The sequence below is a fragment of the Phascolarctos cinereus genome, unplaced genomic scaffold, assembly GCF_003287225.1.
Source record: "Phascolarctos cinereus isolate Bilbo 61053 unplaced genomic scaffold, phaCin_HiC Scaffold_2;HRSCAF=192, whole genome shotgun sequence".
NCBI classification, from domain to species: domain Eukaryota; kingdom Metazoa; phylum Chordata; class Mammalia; order Diprotodontia; family Phascolarctidae; genus Phascolarctos; species Phascolarctos cinereus.
This window is the reverse complement of record NW_027555625.1, coordinates 150,749,736-150,773,531: the sequence shown is the minus strand read 5'-3', so window position 1 is coordinate 150,773,531 and position 23,796 is coordinate 150,749,736. Positions and strand designations below refer to the sequence as shown.

General features: G+C 39.7%; 1 protein-coding gene across 2 annotated transcripts in view; it reads right to left on the bottom strand.

The window, feature by feature from the left end:
- ABHD12 (abhydrolase domain containing 12, lysophospholipase) overlaps positions 1-23,796 on the bottom strand; it is a 137,197-nt gene that overhangs the window by 18,635 nt on the left and 94,766 nt on the right. For both annotated transcript variants that reach the window (XM_020987356.2, XM_020987350.2), the window contains exons 4-6: positions 22,769-22,888; positions 9,356-9,386; positions 5,202-5,247 (exon numbers count right to left, since the gene is read on the bottom strand). In XM_020987356.2, coding sequence (XP_020843015.1) covers positions 5,202-5,247; positions 9,356-9,386; positions 22,769-22,888 — 197 coding nt within the window. The remainder of the gene's footprint in view (positions 1-5,201; positions 5,248-9,355; positions 9,387-22,768; positions 22,889-23,796) is intronic.

Sequence of the window (23,796 nt, the reverse complement as noted above, 5' to 3'; positions counted from 1 at the left end):
TAAATAGCAGTTTAACAGGAAGAGATGAGATTTGGGGCTTGAAGATTTTAACTATTAGGAATTAAAAAGACAGAGGCAGGAAAACAAGGGCTATTTCAGAGATAGGGAGGAGCCTAGTTTGGGAGGCATAAAGAGCATAGAAGGGTATTATGTGAGATAACGTAGGCTGAAGCCAGTCTGGAATTTGTTCTGTATGCAACTGGAACCACTGAAAGTTTTCTGAGCAGGGTTGTGGGGAGGGATGATGTAATCAAAGCCGAGGATCAGGAAGATTATTCTGGCAATGGGGTGTGGGAAAGGCTGGAATGGGGAGAGTTAGGGGGGGTGGGGAGACACAGTAGGAAACTACTACAGTATGCTAGGTTACAGGGAGCTGAAAGAGTGAATGTCAGAGAAATTGCAGAAGTAGAATCAACATTAGTTAGCCACTTGCTGAACGTTAAAGACGAAGTAAAGATTATAAGCACAGGTAACCAGGAAAATTATACTATTAACATAAGCAGAGAAATCATCAGGGAAGGATGAAGAGTTCACTTCTAGCCATTTTCAGTTCGAGATGCTTATAGGCTGTCCAGATGCAAATGTCTAGTAGGTAATGGAAAATATCGGTCTGGATTTTGAGAGTCATCTGCTTACTGGCCAGAAATGAAGCCAAGAGAGCGCGGGAGAATGCCAAGGAAGCGGGTGAAGACAAAAAAGAGTCAAAGATGCAACAGATCAGGACAAAGAAGTGGAACCATGGATAAAGACAATAGCCAGAAAGGTGGGGAGAGACTGAAGCAAGCCCTGTGTCCCAAAAGCCAAGAGAAACCTTCAACAAGACAGGTGATGGCCAACAGTTTGAATACTACACACAAGTCAAGGACAATGAACACTGAAAAGGTGATGAGACCTGGCAATGAGGAGGTCAAATGGTGCCACAAAATGGAACGGTTTCAGCAGAATGTTGATGGAAGAATCCAGATCGAAAGGAGTTGAATGAGAAGTGGATCGTGGGAAGAAGTGAATGGAGGCTACTCCTTTGTTAAATTTGGCAGTGACAGGGAAAAGTGAAATGGGTAGCCTGAGGGTCAAGGGAAGGGAGGTATTTTAGTTTATTTATAGTACATGTCTTTTTTTATTTTTCCAGAGCAAGGTCCAGGAGGCTGTAGAGATCCTGGGAGGGGCAGGGATGAAGAGCACAAGTGGACAGTAGTCCTTCATCCTGTGCTGTATCATATATACTACAACACATACACTCCAATGCCTTTTTCTAAGCCCAGCTTCCCTCTTTTCTCTGGATCCTGTGCCAGTGGCCTCAACACTTTTCTCTAGGTAGCTGCTGCCAAGGGTAGCAGGAGAAGAAACTAAATGCTAGTCATTTCAGGTGAGCTATTCTGGAGCTCTTTCAACAATTAGTAGAGGAACTAATGCAACTCCTTACAACAGGCTGGGCAAGCCTGTGCTAAAAAGAAGCATTAAGAGAAGTTTGTGGTCTTTTTACAGCTCAGTGCCTCAGACACCCAAGAGAAGGAAGTTGCCTTGACACATTAACAAGAGGAAAAGTAAGGAGTTTTGTCTCAGTGGGCTGAATTCCCTGATGTTTGTGTTTTTAAAATATCTTTTCTTAGGCCATTCCCCTTATCTTTCTTCCCCCTTGTACCTCAAAAAGGAACCAATGATTGCTGGTTTTTGAGCAGCTCAGCAATGAGTCATCATCAAGTGATTTTTTTAAAAAGGCATCACAAGGTTTAGAAGGATCCAGTTTTGATGCATAAACAAAAGCCATGGGACTTAAGGCAGTAAAACCTGCTTCCCAGGTCCAGAAAGTTACCATATGTCTACAATAGGAGTGGAGAATGGGTAGGCAGAAACTATACCAATATGGTTTTTCCAGCCAATCTTCTGAGGAACTGCCTAAGGTTTCAGAGTGAAAATCTACACAGCAGCAGCAAAGTACCTGCTTTGTATGAGGGAATGTGTGTTGCATTAAGGATATGTGGAAGTATGAGATATGGTCTATTTCCCTCAAAGCACTCACAATATAGTTGGGAGAGTTATACAATATCTGTAAAAAGACAACAACACAAGGTAGCATTTGATAGGTGCTGAATACATGGTATAAATAGTAAAGGCCGCAAAAGTTTGGAGGAGAGAATGATCCCTGAGTATCAGCAACAGGTTCTCAGAGTTAGGACCCCAGCTTTGCTCACAAGATCTTACTCACTGCCACATTTCAGGTCAAACTATCATAGGAAGTGATGAGGGAAGTTTCAAACTCTCTTAAACTAGTCCAGGGGTGGGGACATTTCATTTGTTCTGTGAAGTTTGGATTCAAAGGGCCGTACTTGTGACCTCAAGGCCACAGGTTCCCCACCCCTGGTCACTAGTCCTTTCCTCTCCATTGTCACTGTCACCAACACCTCACACCAGGATTCCCTACAATAGGTGGCATCCCTGGGTCCAGTCTCTTTCTAACCCTATGTATCCTCTACCCTGACAGGTTAAGCTCTTAAAAACTCTTTCATCATGTTCCTTTCTAGCTTAAAAACTTACAACTGTGCCCTATTATAAGAACTCCACACATCTCAGCTTGGCTTTTAAGGCTCTTCATAATCTAGCCTCCACCTTATTTATTGATTCATTTATCTAACTTTATTTTCCACTATTCTCAAACACACACTCTTTGCTCTAGTCAAACTATCCTCCTCATTGCTCTCCCCAACTGGTGTGGAGGATGGGGAAGGAAATATTTCATTGAGCAAATACTCTGCCACTCTGAAACACTTATTCAGGAAGAACTGGAAAGTTAGCTAGTTTTCTCATATCACACACTTCATCTAAACTCTTCTTTTCCCCTACTTCCTGACAGAAGCATGCAGCTTAATGGAAAACACCATCCTCTGTTGAGCTCCCTTGCTCAACTCTCTGTATTTTAAAATGTAGATGAAATAAAATGTATATGACCAGCCATATATGGCTGATCAAACTCAGCCAGTCATCCTCTGTTGAGTTCTCATTAATTTAAAATCCAACCCCTTTAGGGCAAAGGCCACATGTCTTCTTTTGAATCTCCAATGGTATTCACATAATATTGGGCACACAGTCGGTGCTCAGTCAATACTTATGGATTCAGTGGTTTAAGCTGGAAGAGGTGAGAGGAAGAAAATTTAAGTGGAGAGAAGAGAAAGGAATGGCTTCAAAAAGATTTTAAAAAAAAATCACAGAAGTAAGCCCACTGAGGCAAAACCCAGTACTCTTCCCTTTGTCAATGTCTCAAGGTTGCTTTCTTATTCAATAGGCTTGGATAGCTGTAGCGCACACAGTTCAGCTGCTGAACTGTAGAAAGGCCAGGGACCTGCCTTTATAGCAACTAGGCAGCACAGTGCCTGATAACACACAGAATATGAGATTAATACATGCCTGCTGACTTGAGTTGAATAAAAATTCAAGTTACTCAGGAAACAGATTTTTAACATGCCACATAACAGCATATCTTTATAATGAAACTCCCAAGAAATTTTCCCTGTACACATCATTGGCTGTGATTCAGGAGAGCAAAACTGTGCCACAACAGAGCCCTGTCATACACAAGGCAAAATCAGCAGTCCAACCAAACTACTTCTAGAAAGTACTGCTGACATGGCAAAGACAATAAGTCATGCACAGTATTTTATTTATTTATTGGTCAGGTAATTGAGGTTAAATGTCTTGTCCAGTGTCACATAGCTAGTAAGTATTATGTGCCTGAGGCCGGATTTGAACTCAGGTCCTCTTGACTCCAGGGTTGGTATTCTATCCACTGTGCCACCTGGCTGCCCCAAAGATTTTTAAATTGATGCGAACTAGACAGAGAAGGCTGCAGAAGTTTGGCCAACCATACGTAATTTGATCTACTTTTTTAAGATACAGAAAGTTGAGCAAGGGAACTCAACAGAGGATGGTGCTTTGCATTAAGCTGCGTGCTTCTGCCAGGAAATAGGGGAAAGGAAGAATTTAGATGAAGTGAACAATAGGAAAGGGTTATTAGCTAAGTTTCCTTCCAATTCTTCCTGAATAAAGGCTTCAGAGTGGCAAAGTAATGGCATATTAATGCGCCGTAAGAAACAATAAAGAGGGGGCAGCTAGGTGGTAAAGTGGATAGAGCACCAGTCCTGGAGTCAAGAGGACCTGAGTTCAAATCCAACCTCAAACACTTGACACTTACTATAACTGTATGACCCTAGGCTAGTCACTTAACCCCACTGCCTAGCCAAAAAAAAGAAAGAAAGAAAAGAAACAAATAAAAAAGAAACAATAAAGAGACAGTTTTCAGAGAAACTAAGATAGACTAGTGTAATTGATACAGAGTTAAGTGGGAAGAATCAGGAGAACTATTTATAACTGCACTGCAAAGAGAATCAGCTTTCAAAGATTTAAGAAATTTTAACAATGAAATGACCAACCTTCACTACAAATGATGAAGCATGCTAGTCACCTCCTAACAAGGAGGTCTCAAGATACAAAATGAGACATACAGTTCTGGATGTGGACAACAGATGTATTTGTTTTGTTAATTATGCAAATTTGAGGAGGAATGTTGGGGGAAAGATAAGGGTTAGCAATAGTACTATCCAAAAAAAATGGCAGAAAGGGTTATTAAAGCATTTTAAAAGATGCACAGAAACAAACAAAAGGAAGTTCAGAAGGAAAAAGATGAGGACAGCTTGAATATTAGCACACTGAAACTTATTATATACTTGAAAAGTAAGTTTTTTTAAAAAGAGATTCCCAATTTCATATACAATACTCATTAGGTATTCATTTTATCAGTCTTGTTTTTTTAATGTCAGAAAAAGTAAAGTTTTAAGTTTGGAAGAGGAAAAAAAAATTCCAGGGTCTTTCCCAACAAAAAAGGTGCTTAGCATGGATACGTATAGCCATTTCATTAACTTTATGGTCTCTGCCAACAGGACAGTATATTTGCTGTCTATATGCAGGAAAAGGCATCAGTAATGGAGGAGACTAACTACACAGAAAACCAGGCCAGAAGAAAAGCATTTCCATTTCCCTTCCTGCCATTCTCACACAGTGAAAAGGACCCTAAAGGAAGATTATAACATAGAAAATAATTGGATTTTTCCACTCCTATCAAAGAGACTGTTTGAAGAAAGCATGAGGTTAAAGGACGAGAGAAGAGGTCAATAGTAAGTTCTTCAAAGTCACTTCAAAATAAATCTCACCTCTGTAATCAAAGGTGACTACATGGTAACCAAGGGAACTCAGAACCTGTAAAGGGAAAAGAAACACATAGATTTTTGCAACAAAAACAAATGTCTGTCTCACAAAGAGCTGTCCCTTTATCTAAAAGCCTAGCTAATACTTCTGCATAGGGTTCTGAGTATAACTAGCACACCTAACACCTGTGAGTTAATTAGTAAAGGTAACCTCACCTAACAAGCCTCACAAGAGATGGCCTTATGAGGGGATTTTCCACTCCCAGTTATTTCTAATTCTAAGGAATATTTTGAGGGTTCTTATAGGTCCCAGGATAAACAAACACCTTGTCTCAGATTCTACTTCCCAAGCCAAAAGACCTAGGAGGTGGAGGCAGAGGAAGAGGTTTACAACAGGGTTGCACAGTCCCTTGTAGGTGGCCATGGAAGAGCTCCAATCATACTCTGCTCTGCAATGTTGTTGTTGTTGCTGAGTTGTTTCAGTTATGTCCTACTCTTCATGACTTCATTTGGGGTTTTCCCGGCAAAAATACTGGGGTGGTTTGACATTTCCTTCTCTAGCTCATTTGACAGATGAGGAAACTGAGGCAGAGTGAAGGGATTGCCCAGGGTCACACACCTAGTATGTGTCTGAAGTCAGATTTGAAGTTGGGCCTTCCTGACTCCAGAACCCAGCACTCCATCCATTGTGCTACCTAGCTATAATATCCTTTAGGTACTCCCAGCATGGAACACTAGGGAGGGATTATATGGAGAGAGAAAACATAGTGAGTGAAGGCTATGCCTTTTTACTGTAATCCAACTAACTTTCATCTGTTAGTAGAATCAGATCTATTCATTACTAAAAAAAACAAAAACCCCAGCTCCAACTAACTGAAAACCTATTTATTAATGTCTCTACCCTCACACCAAAGAGTAGCTGGTGGCACAGTGGATAGAACACTAGGCTTGGAATCTGAAAGACTCATCTTCATGAATTTAAATCTGGCCTTAGACACTTCCAGCTATGTGACCCAGACAAGTCACTTAACCCTGTTTGCCTCAGTTCCTCATCTGTAAAATGAGCTGGAGAGGGAAATGGCAAACCACTCCAGTTATCTTTGCTAAGGGTCACAAAGAATTGGACACAACTGAAATGACTGAATAACAACAAAACTCTCACCAAACTGGTTAAAATCTCTAAGTAAGAGGACAATCACAGTGTTACCATAAGACAACTACATAAATGAGCCCACTTGTTACTGTCACTGGAGCACAACCTCATAAAAGGATATAAGAAATAATCCTATCATTAAAACTTCTTGCTCTGTTCAATCTTGTTGTTTTGAGTGTGGAACTTGGAGTCACAGGACCTGAGTTCAAATCAAAGCTCTGCCATTTATTACCTGTGTGACCTTATTTAGACAAGTCATTTAAATGCCTCATCTGTTAAAGGAAAGGGTTCGTCTAGATAACCCCTAAAGTTTTCTAACTTTAAATCTATAGCCTATATAAGTGATCTGGGCTGGGACATTTGACTCATTCTCTCTGCCTCCAATTACTCCTTTTTACAAATATTTGCTTCATATCACAAGGTCCCCTCGGTAAAGAACGAAGTCTATTTCTGACTAACAACATGCTACCTGGCAATGGAATTACTGAAAATAGGAGTAAGGCAATTTTTAATAAAGAGAATTTCATGCCTTCAGCAAACTATCCACGCTTCCAGATTCTACCTTGTTGGCTGGATAATAAGGTACTTTTTGAAAGAAAAAAAATCTGAATTTTATTGACTACTCTTGAGAAACCAAGGAAAGAGAATCTTCTAATCCACTTTGAGTAGCAGTTTTTAGACTAAGGTCTCAACCTTGGGATAGGTTTCAGGGGGTCTGCAAAGTTGGTTGCAGAAAAAAAAACCCTATGTATTTATTTTAATATAATTGGTTTCCTTTGTAATCACATACATTTTTTCTTATACATTTTAAAACATCATTTTGAGAAGGGATCCATAGGTTTCACCAGACTACCAAAAGTCTCCATGGCACAAAAAAGATTAAAAGCCTCTGACAGAAAGTGCCCTATTTCATGTACTAGTTGAAACTCATTACTTGAAATTTTGTCTAAGAAGAAAGAGAGAGACTGGGCTCTATTCAGTATGAGCCCAGACAATGTGCCCGTCTAGCTACAGTTACTCCCTAAATGCTTTATGTTATAAATAAGTCTTTGGAATATGATGTCAGATCTTTTAATCTAATCACAGGGCATCGACCCCCATCAGCTTTCACTTGGGCTTATTTCTGTTTACTTGATAAGAGACTTATTTAATTGGGCCCAAAATGACAGAGAGTGACTGAGATACAAAAGAAAAAAACCAGGTATTAAACTGATCAAGTTTAAAACTTTATACAGGGGACCTGCTCCATGGGCCAAGACTTCAGAAATTATCTTGTCTAATATCATTCTATAGCCTATTTGGCTATTTGGATACTAAGACTACGTGGATACACCTGGGAAGTATCATACAATCTGCTGCTACTAGAGTTCTGTTAGCTACTGTGTCAAATTATGAACCACAGAAGCGGATACAGGCTGTGTGGAAGCCTTGAGCAACTTTCCATCAAAGACCAACAAGGAATTACTAAAAAGGCCACTGGGATAAGCCAATAACTCCTACCTTCCCAGCTAAATATATACAAAAACCACAGAGACTAGACCTACCCTGTGTTGATCTCACAGGGAGGCTACAGGACCATAGGTGGATCATAGAGAAAGGGAATGGAATGCTTTTCTTTTAATGTGGACCACAAAGACCCACTTAAAAGCTTTTTAACCATCCCCTTTCTCCTCCTAAAGTAGTGGCAACTCCCAGAATTATAGTCCAAAACTCAAGAAATGTACCTCTGAGGGCCCAGAGTACTGGCTGATCTGTTCATCTGGGAGAGAAAATTACCTTTGGCATATATTGAATTATTTCTCTGTTTTTCTGTTATTCTTTTCTGCCAGGAAAGGCATTGTGCTCTTTAAATACTTAGATGTCTTTTATTTGAGATATAAGGGAGGAAAGCACATCCCTAGTTATATGTCACTTTTGACCTGACAGCACTGAGAAATGTCCTGAATTAGAGAGATTTAAAGAGATAGAGAAAGACAGGGGGGTTGGCCCTAGAAAAACACGCACCAGGAGCATGGTTCAGACCCGATATCACAGAAGCCAGTGATTTTAAGAAGAATACAGTGCTGATTCAACAGAGAGAGAACTGAGGCAGGATAGGGCTATTCCTTCCATGGAATACAACTTCATGAATACAGAAGCTCATTCATCACAATTTGACATGGCCTTGGCAATTTACCTTAATTTTTTTTTCCCCTCCATTTTTTTCCCTTTCCTTTTTTGGAGAGAATGAGTTTTTCAACTTCCCACCTGCTTTGGCAAACATTTAGAAAATGCCTTTCAATAAAATTGTTGGAATGAGTTTTATTGTATACCTCTCATACTGTTAGGCAAGGAACTTATTCAGTAATAAGCACTGTTTTAAGTTTAGGTTAGCAGTAAAGCATATCTGTAATTCTTGCTATTATTATTAATTATTATTATTGTCTTGGACCTGTGATTTCATCAGGATGGGGGAACCCAAGTGTGGAAACTCCCTCCAGCAATGCAATTTTTCTGTAACCTACATTTGTAGAGAGCTACCTTGATCACTATCCTGCCCATGGTCACATAACTGATACATGTCAAAGGTAAAACTTGAAACACAGGTCTTCCTGACTCCAAGGCCAGCCCTATATCCATTATGCCAACTGCCTCTCATCACTATTACCACAAAAGGTTGGATCAATGGCTTTGTTAGGAGTCTATTCAGCACAACATTTTGAAAACTCAAAGTCAAATAGCACTTCATGTATCCTGCCAGTGTCTGTTTGACACAGGCATGAGAAAAAACAATTCAGAATTCTGAAAAATGTCATTGCGGAAATCTCGCATGAAAAATGTTTTTGCATGGGCAAAACAGACATCAGCTTGCTGGTATAGCTTCCTAACATTCCTTTCCTGAGAAGAGCAGAGAAACTAGGCAATAGCTATTCCCAGCACTGGCTAACTTTGACAAATATTATCAGTGGATTCATCCTGTTCCCTCCCACCCCTTAAAATGAACAAATGGGAAAGAGAAATGTCTTACCTTGTACAGTGCCACTCGATGGTCTCCTCCTCTAGAGAAATTAACAGAGAGGGAAGTAAGAAAGTGATATACTACATTAGTATCATCTTCACAAAGAACTAGTGTACAATCACCAATTCAATACAATCTAATAAGCATTAATTAACGACCTAGTAGCTCCTTAATATGTAATACACTCTGCTAGGTGCTTGTCAAAATCGGCTGATGGAAGCACTTTAACTATAACCCATAATTCAGTGGCACTATGACTAGAGGGTCTACGGCATGAAACTAAATCCATTTTTTTTCTTTTCTTCTTTCTTCTTTTTTTTTTTGGAGGCAATCAGGGTTAAGTGACTTGCCCAGGGTCACACATCTAATAAGTGTCTGAGGCCAAATCTGAACTGAGGTCCTCCTGACCCCAGGGCCAGTGCTCTATCCACAATCCATTTTCTTTCAACTGAATTCAACATATGCTTTTTTCCCCCCATTTTTAAAAATTAATTTATTTTTAGTTTTCAATAATGACTTCCACAAGCTTTTGAGTTTTACATTTTTCTCCCCTCCTTCCCCATCTCCCTCCCCAAGATGGCGTGCACTCTGATATAGGCTCTACATATACATTCCTATTAAACATATTTTCACATTTAGTCACAACATATGCTTTAAAAGGAAACTGTATGTAATAGAAATTCAGTTTCATAATTCAACCTTCCTTTTCAGTTCTTCGTACATTGAAATGCTTTTGTCTAGTCCATAAAAAATGGAATTAAAATGACAGAAGTCTTAAGAAGCCCTCAGTAAGCCTCTGAGGCCACAGAACCCCAAAATAGGGTTCCAAAGCACTTCAAAAGTAAGGGGGCTATCCTGGATGTTTCTGCTCAAAAAGTTTTCAAAGGAGTAGTAACTCAACAGTGTTTGAGACCTCCCCTGGGCATTCCCAAAACAAGCTGTAGCTCTAGGAATCAGAGGAGAAAGCTCAAGTTCCTTTTCTTACCCTGCAATGCGAATATGGCCCAGGGTCCATGTGGCTGAAGGCTCCCTATCTGACATGCAGGCCAGTTTACTGATAAAGATCACATCTTCAAGCTCTCTAACCTGTCTGGCCAAGTTCAAGCTGCACTGCACTATGAACTGCCACGCTGAAGAATTAAAGAGTCAAAGTTTTTTATCTAATAACTTGGGCAACTGCAGAGACTGAAAATATGCACATGGCCAAAAGCCTCTTGAGTTTGTAAGGAATCATTCTGACAACTTCCCAGAAGGGCTTCCAAGTCAAGACAAATTTCAAAAGAGACCATCAGGCTCATCTCCCACTCTCATATGCCACCTTGCACTTAACCTAGCAGACAACAGCAGACGACTTTTTCAGACCATGAGAAGGCTTTTATGAAAATGGTGTTTTCAGCTCCCTTCAGATGCCTTGGGGACTACATGGCACCTGCCCTCTTCAGTTAAACCCAGACTGGCTGGCTTGTTTGGGGGCACAGCAGCAGTAGCAGCAGCATCCTACTGCTTTGGCAAACTCCATTTTCAGGAAAGAAACACATGCAAAAAGTCATGAGATGGAGGGACTGAGCACAGCATACATGGAAGCCTTAGAAATGGCCCCAAGGGACTGCAGGTTTTTTTTAAATAAATTCACTCAACCAAAGGGAGCAAACCAATCAAAAACAGTGTTTCTCATCCCCAATTTAAAAAAAAAATAAGTGAGGGAAGGGTAGGGTGGACACTTTTGTTTTGTTCTTTAAAAAAACAAACAAACCAAAAATATCATAGTTAAAGCATGTTTTTGAACAAAGAAGGGATCAGGTAGGTCTAAGGACTAGGAAAACTATTTTTGCAAAGTTCCATTTCAATCAGCAACTATTTCATCGCCCACAGGTATTTCATTGAATGATCTGAAACACTACTTATATCCTAAGACTGGTTTTAGAAAAAAGCCGTGAGGAAAAACTCACATGTAAATGGCACTTAAAAGTTTGTAAGGAGCTTTATACACGTCCCATTTGATCCTCACAATAAACCACTGAGGAACATATTACGGATATTTTAATCCCATTTTGGGGGGTAGCTGGTGGTTTGGTGGATAGAGTGCTGGACCTGGAGTCAGGAAGACTCATCTTCCTGAGTTCAAATTGGCCTCAGACCCTTAGTGGCTATGTTACTCTGGGCAAGTCACTTAACCCTGCTTGTCTCAGTTTTCTCATCTGTATAATGAGCTGGAGAAGGAAATGGTAAATCACTCCAGTATTTTGCCGAGAAAACCCCAAATGATGTCAAGAAGAGTCAGACACAACTGAAATGACTGAACAACGAAATTCCCACTTTACAAATTAAGAAAATGAGGCTGAGAAGAGCTTAGGTGACTTGTCTGGGGGCATGCAGCTGTTAAGTGTCTGTGGTAAGACTGGAACCCAGGTGTTCTGGAGTTGAAGCACAATGCTCTATCTATCACACTACACTTCCCTTCTGCAGAAGGTACAATAGCTGTCAGGAGAACATACACTTCTTTGTTTCCCTCAATTCTTTCTAGGGTTTTACAGGCTGAATTATGAATACAGGCTGTTTAGTCCAATGACCTTTTAGTTTTGTAGTATGTTCTGGTCAGTTGTACCAAGAGGTACTCATTTGGAAGAGCACTGACCGATGCCCAAAATTTCAAATCCTATTGCACAATATTTCATCTCTTCTCCTTTCCACCTACATAGAACGTCCCAAAAGTCTTAGTGTACTTTTGTGCTATTAAAGCTATTGAAGTTTAAAACTTCACTAAGATTTTTTTGGGTACCCTGTATTTGCCATACTTTTCCTATAACAACCTCTCCTTCAACACATCTTTTTTTTCCCCCAGGTTATTTTTTAAATTAAATTTTATTTTCAGATCGAAATTCTCTCCCTCCCAACCCTCTCCCTCCCCCCTTCCCACCACCAATGAAGAACAAGAACCTGTTAAAAATACATATAGCCAAATAAAACAAATTCCCAAATTGGACATGTCCAAAAAACATAGGCATATTTTTTCAAATTACTGCTGAGTTCTTTACCATTATCATGAGTCCTCTGGAATTGCATTTGGTCATTGCATTGATCAGAATTTCCAAGTCTTTGCATTGTCAGTAGTTGGGTATAAAATGTTTTGGATCTGCTCACTTTACTTTGTACCAGTTCATACAAGTCTTCCCATGTTTCTCTGAAATCATCTCCTCCATCATTTCTTAGAGCATGACAGAATTCTATCCATCTGAATACTACAAATTGTTTAGCCATTCCCCAATTGATATGTATCCCCTCAGTATCCAATTCTTTGCCACCACAAAAAAAAAGAGCTGCTATAAACATTTTTGCATTCCATGAGTTCTTTTGGGTTATGATTTTCCTTTTGTGTTGACTCTTTTATTGGGTGCCTCCACCTGTGGGAATCGTCATTGGTGAAGATGGACAGCATCTACACTTTAGCCTGGTGATCACTGGAATTGTAAATGAAACAATCAAACGTCACTCACTAGCATCTCCAAAATCACCCTCCTCCCACCCAGGCCCCTGGCCCCATGAACTCTTTACTCTCATGTAACGATTGCAGCATCTTTCTGGCTCAATTTCCTTCATGGTTCTCAAGTTCCTAAAGCTCCAACAAGGCCTATTTTCAGTATGTGAAAGCACTGTGATAGCTTTCATTACTCTGACATTCCTAGAGTTTTCTAGGCTTCCTGAGTCTAGTACATGACAGTAATAGCTACAATTTTATCAACAAAGAGAAGATAAAATACACACTGCTCTTCTGAGAGCCAGGAGTAAGCATCGCTGAAGGAAATCACAGAATTTCATAGTTAGGCAGAATGTCAGAAGCCATGAAGTCCAAACCACAGCTAGTAAGAATTCCTTTCTCAATGTATCTAACGTTTATTTCCTTCCTTTCTCTAAGACCCAAGCCCTCTGACTCTAAAATCCACTGTTCACATAGCAAAAGGTCTTATTTTTGTAAACAATGCATACAGAACACTTCTGCCCTCATTCTTGACTTCTTCTTGCTCCCCTGCTCTCCCTTCCTTTCAAATTCAGTCTCCAGCTGAGGCACTAACACCTGAGTTAACAGGTGCTATTGCAGTAGACACCCTAGCCCCACATAACACCCCAGGCACATACAAATACAGTAGCAATGGAAAGGCCATGGATGACAAGCAGAAAAACTGGCCTTCACAGACAATAAATCTTTCCACACCCCTGCTTTTTTGCCGTGTGGCTATGGAGGCAAAGTGATCCTATCTGAACAATGTTTTGCAAGTCATCTTGATTATTAGCAAGAAGATGTCCAAGTCCAACCACACAGATGAATCTCGCCATGGGAAAGCAAACCCAGAGCTGCCTTTGGAAACAAAGGACAACCAACACTGTGCAGCAAACAGCAAACACTCCAGTATTTGTATGGTTGACTGAAGAGGACAGGAGCCAGGCACCTTGTCTGTATATGGCAAAGTCCCCTGTGAAGGAAGGGACCTTATATGACCTGATGCAGAATGAAGTAAGCAGAAGCAGAGCAATCAATATTATAAAAATGAGCAATTTCAAGGACTTCTGTAAATTAATGAAGAATGAAATGAGCAGGACCAGGAGAAGGATTTATACAACAACAACACTGTAAAAACAAAATAACTTTGAAAGATGTAAAGATAATGATCAATACAATGACCATTTATGATTCCCAAGGACCAGTGATGACACATGCTTTGTATCCATTTAAAAAGAACGGATTTATTTAAGGGTACAGAGCAAGATACGCATTCCTGTATACAGCCAGCAGGGGAATTTGTTTTACTTAACTATGGATATTTACTGCCAAAAAAAATTGTTTTTAACTTTATTTTTCAGTGGGGTTGGGGCAGTACGAATAGTTTTCTGTTCATTTTTTTTAATAGGTGGGGGGTGCTACAGATGTGAAATGTTGCAAGCAGTTTCAGATGAGTTTTACTTAACTATTTTACTTTGTTACAAGGGACCTCTCAGGAAGTAGCAGTGATCTGTAAAAGTTTGCAGCGTAAAAGCAAACTATATCAATGAAACAATTTTTTTAAAGCATGTCAATCCTCAGCTCCCTCTATTCTGAGAGCTATATATTCTTTTCTTCAGCGCCAGCTAGGTGGCAAAATGGATAGATAGAGAACTGAATCAGGAACACCTAAGTTCAAATCCAGCCTAGTTGTGTGACCCCAGGCAAGTAAATTCATCTCTCCTGAGCTCTAGTTTTCTTATTTGTAAAATGAAGATAATAACAGCAGCTACCTCCTAAGGTTTTTGTTAGGATAAAATGAGATAACAGTTGTAAAGCACTTTATGAACTATAAAATAATAATAATAACAATAATTAGCATTTATATATTAAGCCAGCCAGGAAATTAGGAATACTACAGTATTCCCACCTCCTCACCCCTATGCTTGGTTTCTAGCAGTACTTTAATCTCCCTCACTATCTTGGTCCAAGTTTGGGCAAACTCATAACCCACTTAGTTTAGCTCATGGAAGGTTAGAATCTTTTCAAAAAGGAACTTTCCTAGGAAACCAAGGGAAACAACAAAAGAATCACCAAAAGAAACATAAAGAACATTGAAAATCAATGATGACTCTAGAGGACTAAGGAGCATGATTCTCACTTTTTTTTTTGAGAGATGGTGGAGAGCTGCAACATGAGGCATACTTGGGCAGATATAGCTAATGTGCTGATTTGTCTTGCTTAGGAATAACTGTCACTTTCCCTCTTCTGGCCTAAGTTTCTTTATCTGTACAATGAGCCTGAGGCAGACAAGTGTCACAGTGGGCTTGGAATCACATGGCTCATCCCCATGGTGTATACGCCTCTTCACACTTTCTAGCTGTGTGACTCTGGGCAAGTCACTTCACCCTGTCTGCCTTAGTTTCTTCATCTGTAAAATGACCTGAAGAAGGAAATGGCAAACCATGCCAGCATCTTTGCCAAGAAAACCCCAAATGGGGTCACAAAGAGTTGGACACAACTGAACAGCAACTAAACAACAACAATGAGCCTTAGACTAGATTGATCATCTCTTAAGGTCATTTCTAGTTCTACATCTAGGATCAAAGGACCCCTCAAATTTCTACAGAGCTTCAAGGTTGACAAAGTGTGCTTGTCACAACAATCCAGTGAGATAAGGTAATGCAAGTATTATTATTTCTCTTTTTTACCCCTTAATCAATAAACTCCGGTTGTTCTCTGTCACCTCCAGGAGCAAATACAAAATGTTGTTTGGCATTCAAAACCCTTCTAGGCCTAGTTCCCTTCTACCTTTCCAGTCTTCTTACACCCTAACTCCCCAAAACATACTTTGATCCACTGACATTGGCCATGAACAGAATACTCCATCTCTTGACTACAGGCATTTTCTCTGACTATCCCCCATGCCTGAAATCCTCTCTCTCTTCATCTTTGCCTCCTGGCTTCCTTTAAGTCCCAGCTAAAATTCCATCTCCTACAGGAAACCTTTCCCAACAATTATTAATTCTAGTGACTTCTCTCTTTTAATTACTTCTTATTTATCCCGTCTGTAGCTTGTTTGTACATATCCATTTGCTTATTGCCTCCTCCACTGGATTGTTAGCTCCTTGATGGTACGGACTGTCTTTGCTTCTTTTTATATCCTCAAGGTTTAGCACAGTACGCAGCATATAGTAGGGCTTACTATATATTTACTGAATGACTCAGTTTTACAAAGGTGGAAATCAATTCAGAAGTTTATAGGCCACAGAACTGAAAACTAGAAGAGATTATCTAATCTAACTTCACTTCAGAGATGATGAAATTGAGACTCAGAAAAGTTACAGGCCACAGAAATTAAAATACGACGAGACTCAAGGAACCATTTAACTCAACTCATTTCATTGATGAGGAAATACGGGCCCAGAATACTAAAATGACATGTCCTAGATAACAAGTAGCAGAGTTGAGATTTGAACCCAGGTCTGTTGTTCAACTCCAAATCTGAGCTTAGCAGACCCACAGGCATCCTACACTAAGATAATATAAGTCGTCAAAGACTCGTCAAAGACTAGCTAATATATACAAGCTACCCACTTAAAATTTAACCCTGCCTGAGGAACCCTCTACTGATCTCATTGCTTGTTCCAAGCTAGCCTCTGGCCCCAGTTTCACAAGGAGCCTTCTGGCCTCTTCGGTAGGTAGGTACACCATCACTCCTCTCTGTCTTCATTATATCTGATTCTTTAATAGCTAGCAGGGGATGGCCATATCTTCCAGGTTTGATCCCTTGGTACCCTGTTGGGACTTTCACTGAGCTTTTCTGTCTTTTCTTTGCTCCCATTTTCAGCTCATTTTCAAACAGAGATGAACTCAAAGAAAAGTAATGTGTCTTTTCTGTCTCAAATGACCTAATTCTGCCCGTGTCCCCAGGTTCTTTTTCTAAGTTCACTAAAGTGCTCCTATGAAGGGAATGACTCCTATCATCCTCTCCCTACAATCTTACAAGACAAAAACTAAGCTGTACCTAAGGAATAATAGAATTTCCACTAGGAATGAGCAGAGTATTGGTTAGTATGTTTTACATGACTGAATAAAAACTCAAGACCAATTTACCCAAAGAAGAAAGGACAGTAAAGTTGCTTATACACAATGAAAGAAAGAAAAAAAGGTGACTCTTATGAAGTCCTATAGGATAAGAACATTAATAAGAGAGATAGTTAGAACAGCTATCAGGAATACTGTTCACACTTTCAGAGAAGCCTCTACCAGGAGTAGGAATGATGTTGGTTCAAGGTAAAGGGCAATAAGAAGAAAGCTAGATTCCTGAAGAGGAAACTAATATAAACTTGCAAAGATTCATCATAGGATCTTTTAAAGTAGAAAAGTAAATCAATAAATGTTTATTAAGCACCTATTAAGTATCAGGCTCTGTGCTTAGGGCTGGTGACATAAAGAAAGGCAAAAGGAGTTCACAACCTAATGGGGAGAAAATATGCAAACAACTATGTACAAATAAACTATATACTGGAGAAATTGGAAATAACAGAGAAAAGGCACTAGAACTAAGAGGGATCAGGTAAGGATACTGTTAATTATATATAATTTTTCAAAAACAAGTACAAATGTCTGTAACATTCAACTTTAGGGTATATTATTATGACAGTACTAAAAAGTGAAAGTGAACATTGAGATTTCTAAACTCATCCTTTTTTGTTTCACTGCAGGGATACCTCCATTTGAGGCAGCATGGTACAGTGGAAAGATTGCAGGATGGATTGGGAGCAGGCAGCCTACCTTGGACACTTCTTGGCTGTTTGACCTTAGGTAAGTCAAAGTCACTTAACCTCTTTGAGACTCAGTTTCCTCATCTATAAAAAAGCACCTACCTTAAAAGGTTGCTGAGAGGTTCATATGTATATAAAGCACTTCAGAAACCTTAAAGTGCTGTATAAAAACCAGACTTTATTATTTCATATGGTGGCTTCCTTTTTATAAAAGTCATATAAGGATTGGAATTATACCACTTACCCTCTTAGTAATAAGATCATAGATTTAGACATGAAAGGAACCCTTGGAGGCCATCAAGACCAACTCTCTTATTTTACAGATGAAGGAATTGAGGAACAGAGAAGTTTAGTACAAACCAAACTTGAAGAAGTCATAATCTGTTTGGGCACCAGTTTCCTCATCCATTGAAACAGGGCTGATGATAATAATACTTATCCTACCTTAACTACTTTATTTTGTTATAGTGAGGCTCAAATATAGCCTTTTTTTTTTTGAGGCAATCGGGGTTAGGTGACTTGCCCAGGGTCACACAGCTAATAAGTATGTGAGGCTACATTTGAACTTGGGTTCTCCTGACACCAGAGCTGGTGCTCTATCCACTGTGGGTTCTCCTGACTCCAGAGCTGGTGGCTCTATCCATTGTGCCACCTAGCTGTCCCCAAGCTTAAATATAGTGAAGCAGCTAGATGGCATAGTGAATAGAGAGCTAGACCTGGAGGCAAGAAGAACTGAGGCGAAATAGAGCCTAAACACTTACTAGCTATGTGACCCATAACTCTGGGCATCTTTGTGGCTGTCCCTTTCCCTCCTCAACTCCCAGCCTTGACTTCCCTGGCTTCCTTTAAATCTCAACTAAAATTCCATCTTTTACAGGAAGTGTTTCCCAACCCCTCTTATAAGCTGTGTGACCCTTAACCTCTATCTTCCTTAATTTCTTCATCTATGAAATGGGCACAATAATAGCAATTACCTCTCTAGATTGTTGTGATAATGTTTGAGTTGTACTTTTTTTTTTTGGTGAGGCAGTTGGGGTTAAGTGACTTGCCCAGGGTCACACAGCTAGTTAAGTGTCAAGTGTCTGAGGCCAGATTTGAACTCAGGTCCTCCTGACTCCAAAGCCGGAGCTCTATCCACTGAGCCACCTAGCTGCCCCTTTGTGATAATGTTTGTAAAGCTCTTTGTACGCCTAAACATTCTAGCTATTATTACTATTGTTGTTGTTGTTGCTATTAATAACATGTGAAAATACTTTGTAAACTCTAAAGCACTGTAGTATGATGTCTTTTATCATAATCAAACTTTTGAGTACCTACTGTAAGCAACGTAGGGCTTATATTCTCTCCCCACAGGATACTGGGGGTTCAGCCATGCCACATGGAGTTGAAAATCAACCAAATATTTACTGAATATTGACTGTGCTACAGGGTACTTTAAAGCAGACACAATGGGAACTCAAAAATATAAAACAGGGTCTTGGGCCGACAAAGAATTTATTTAATAATCTGGTTGTTGAGGCAACAGGACACAGGGAATGTTAAAACAATGCAAGATTGTATAGTAACAATTCATTCAAGACAACACAAGAAAAGATGCCCCAAAGCAGTACATAATCAATTTGCAAATAAATAGTAAAGGTGTGGTAGGGTTTGAGTGAGAGGGTGAGGGCATTCCAGACAGATGGAACTGCATGTTCACAAGTATAAACATGGGGAAGCATAAGGCCTGTTTGAGAGATAATGATTTAGGAAAGCTATAGAGGTTTTGTGTAGGAGAACACTGGAGCATAAGGGTTAGAAAAGTAAGCTGCGGCTAATTTTGGAGAGCTTCAAATGCCAGGCAAAAAGAATATGGATTTTGTCCTATGAGTAAAGGGAGGCACTGAAGGGTTTTGAGCAGCAGTTCCTGAGAACAAAGGATGGCTGAGAAGATTAGTTTTATGGCCAACGTGTTGATCTGTTGTACTTCTTTGACATAAGGTAGGAACCAGGGGGAAAAAAAGGCATCAGTAAACATGTCTTTAAAAAAAAAAAGGCCCTATGTAGGACAGCAGACCAGGATCATGTGGGAGCCATCTTTAAAGAAAAAATCAATACCTCGCTTGGTTTATTAGAGGGGAATGTAGACAAGGAAAAGTCAATTATACCAATGTCACAGCTTAGGTAATTGAGAATAACATGGTACCATTCAAAGAAAAATGATCGGAAGAGAAGCTAAAGCTGAGAAGAAGGGAGATAATGAGGTGGGTTTTAGCCACACAGAATCCCCTCTGACTGGAGGACTGGAGGGAAGAGCAATAAATTCCTCCCAAGGTTTCCTTTATAGAATGCTCAGAACTTTCATAACTCTTTCAGGTAACTCTCCATTTTCTACCAGCAATTCTGCTTGGATTTGGCTCCATGGAACTTCATACCCCTTGCTGGCCCTCCTGCCTCCTTTTAGCATTTTTTTTGGGGGGAGGGGTTATCTTCCCCCATTAGACTGTAGCTCCTCGAGGGTGAGAACTCTTTCTTTTTCTTATTTGTATCCCCAGAGTGTAGCACAGCATCTGGCATACAGTAGGCATTTAATAAATATTTATGGTATTGTACTGTATGACATGATTAAAGGACATGACAGTAGAGATACTTAATAGGCAACTGGAAATGTGGGACTGGAGATACAGATTTGAGAATCATTTAAAAACAAAGGTTAGGGGCAGCTAGGTGGAGCACCAGCCCTGGAGTCAGGAGGACCCGAGTTCAAATCTGATCACAGACACTAGCTGTGTGACCCTGAACAAGTCACTTAACCCCTATTGCCTCTCCCCCAAAAATTAAAAAATAAAGGTGTTCATTGAATCCCTGGAAGTATATCTGAGTTCAATTGAAGAAGTTCAATACGGTAAGGACTGAAAAAAGGTATATGGATTTGTAGTGATTAGGGCACTTGTGAGCTTCCAATATAATAGTGAAGTAGAAGCTAAGTTTGCAAGAGAGTAAATGGGTAATGAGGAAAGGAAGAAGTATTGACCAGTTGTATGAGAAATCTGATGGTGAAATGAATGAAACAGGCTGGCATCTGGAAGTAAGAGTGACAGATGGTTTAAGATAGTGGAGAGCCATACGTATCTATAGATAGAAGGGAAAGGAAGAAGATAGCAATCACAATGTGAAGTAAGAAATGGGGGGGGGTTAGGAAGACGGGGAGCGAAAGAGGGAAATACGAAAAAGTCCTAAGAATGAGACAATGTTGAAGTTGTACCACTTGCAACAGAAACCAAGCTCTTCTTTCCTTCCTTTCCTTCAGTATGAGTTAGGGAGCAGAAAGAAAAAAACCACAGTATCTCATCTTCATAAACCTAAGAATCAAATTCTCTCAGGATCAAATTAATCTCCTTTACTATGCAATTAGCAACATGATCTACGCTGTATTTTCCACAGGTACCTAATTATGTCCATGTTGTCTCCCCAATTAAAAAGAAATCTCTTTGAGGGCCAGGACTATTTGTTTTGCTTTTTCTTTGCATACCCAGTGGCTGACAAAAGTTCCTGTCTCATAGTAAGTGCTTAATAAACACATGCTGTTTGACTGTAAAACTTCAAGTTGGTCAGTAGTAAACTGTGCATCTCCTTAAATACAGAGAAAGGAGATGAAGAAAAAACTATTTTTAACTATGCATTCCCTCAAAAAGAGATTAACCCACTGCCTTTGTCCTGCCCAAAAAGGAAAACAAATTGGGGAAGTGTGTCCATGATTCAGGAGGGCAGCATTCCATTTTCATAGCTTAAAACTCTGATCTCATGTGTCACGAGGGTTGCATGGTTCTTTCTGAAATTCCAAACTCTATAGGAGTCCGACGATAAGACACCTACTGTGCCCCACTTCCCTCCTACAGAAAAGCCCCTTACAATTGTTCTTTGAAACTATTCTTCCTCTCACAGTCTCCCCCCACCAGCCCTCAATCCCCATGCCTAACTGGCTTCATATTGTGCAACACCACACAGTGTTCGCAAGTGCCAGAGTAATTTATAAATACTCATTTCCTTGCTTATCCCATAATTTATTTCTTGCGAAAAAAAAAAGACCTGACCTACAGTAGCAGTGCCGAAGTTGATCTAGACCATATTTAAAGTAATCATAGATTCACGCCACAATATAAAATAGACTTTATCTAAATTTTTTTTTAAAAACACATAGATGCAGGCCATTTACATTACACAGAGTTATAGGAATTCTGCTTCATTTCATTTGAAAGAAAGAATTCAGTTGAAACCTACATGAGTTCCAGATCAAATCATCATAGATTTTGACCAGGAAAAGACCTGAGAGGTCATTGGGTCCATCCCTCTTATTTACTTACAGATGAGGAGACTCAGGCCCAGGGAGGAAAAGTGACTTTTCCCAAGGTCATACAGGTAATCAGTAGCAGCACTGGGGCAGGGCGGGGAATGGGGATGTGGGGGGTGGCGGCAAACCCCGATCTGCTGATTCTAAATCCTGAATTCTTTCCATTTTACATTTCCAGGTCCTTAAGAGGATCAAATAAGATAATATTCATGAAGTGCTTAGCACAGTACCTGGCAGCACATAGTAGGCACTTAATAAATATTTTTTCCTTTCCTCCTTCTTTCCACTGTATCACGCCACTTCCCATAAGGATATGCATGTGGAAATAAGTGTTCAAAGCCAATTTTGGCATTCCAATTCTAATTAATATACTACGTGCACTTTCTATACTGGTCACATGCATTTTAACTGTTTATCTTGTAGCCAAGTACAACAATCTGAGTAGACACTAAATCCCTCTTTCATAATTCCTCAAGCTTGGCTTTTTCCTTTATGTATTTTCTATCCTTCATTTTCCCTGCATTTGCATTTTTCTTTTATTTCCCTTCCCAGTCACCTCCTCAACACAGGATTAAACTACACAACTACTTCAGGTGTGTCTTTTAATTATTATGGGTCATACTTTTTCATCATCTTTCAGACTTCCCTGGTTTCATTTTCCTGAAACCTTTGTGAAGGTGGACTTAACTCTCTCCCCCTTTTAACAAGCAGGACTTAAGGCAAAAGTAACTTTCCCTGGAACCAACAATGTTCACTACATCAATTTAAGCCATCAACCAAAAAAGAGGTGTCAGTGATATATGTTTATAACTGATTCATTTCATCCTTACCTAGTGCCTGCATTTCCATGTAAATAAAGAATGATAGGATGGTTAGAAGCCAAGGTATCCTCATACCATACTTGGTCCTTTCCTTGAGCATTCTTCCATAAGACTGTAGGGACTGTGTGCCTGAAAATATGACCAGAGACAACAAGCAATGATTGCGTATTCTTTTATCCCTTTAAAATTATAACTTCATTTGGTTTCACAGAATTAATTCAGAGCTCAAATGCTATAAAGAATGCAATAAACACAATGCAACTATGCAAAAATTTGGACTATCTAGGGAAAAGTCAATTTGAATTAGTAAGAAAAGATTCTTTAACTCATAGTTTTTAAGTGAAGTCATATGTAAGCACTCCCTTCCTTCCTTACCAACACTTGATTTATGAACATTCTGAATATATGAACAGCTGGTCTGTGCCACAGAAGGGATTGGTTCCCTCCAGAGATGGTGTCAAGTGTTTGCCAATCTACATGGTTCCTTTCTTGTTGAGAATCATGCATCCAGATAGGGTTTCCAACTGGTGTCTTACTCAGGTCACCCATATTACAACAAAGAAGACAGCTGGGATGACCTATAGTGTCATGGCTTTTTTAAAAGCTTAAATGATGCTTAAAAAAAACCCCACCATTTCTTTTTTTAACTTACCCAAGCTAGAAGATTAGCATCCACTAATGGAAGCTTTGACCTTCTCCATTTCCAACTGGACAAGGTTGTACCTCCTTCAGCAGCCTGGTGAACCCCCTTCTCCCAGGGGATCACTAGACTATTGCGAGAGTTAGTATGGACATTCAACCACTTTAGTCCTCTGCAGTTCAGAACTCCCAAATTCAATCAGTCCAACAGCCTTAGTCTCCTTGGTAGCAGAGATAACAGGCATATGCTATACCAATAATAGAGAAAACTGAGCAAAATTAATTGCCATGACTATCACGTACACACATACACTGCACCTGTAATCTCCTCATCTTTCTACAGGAGAGAAATGTTTTATTTGTTCTTCTGGACCAAGGCTGGCCAACACAATCTGAGT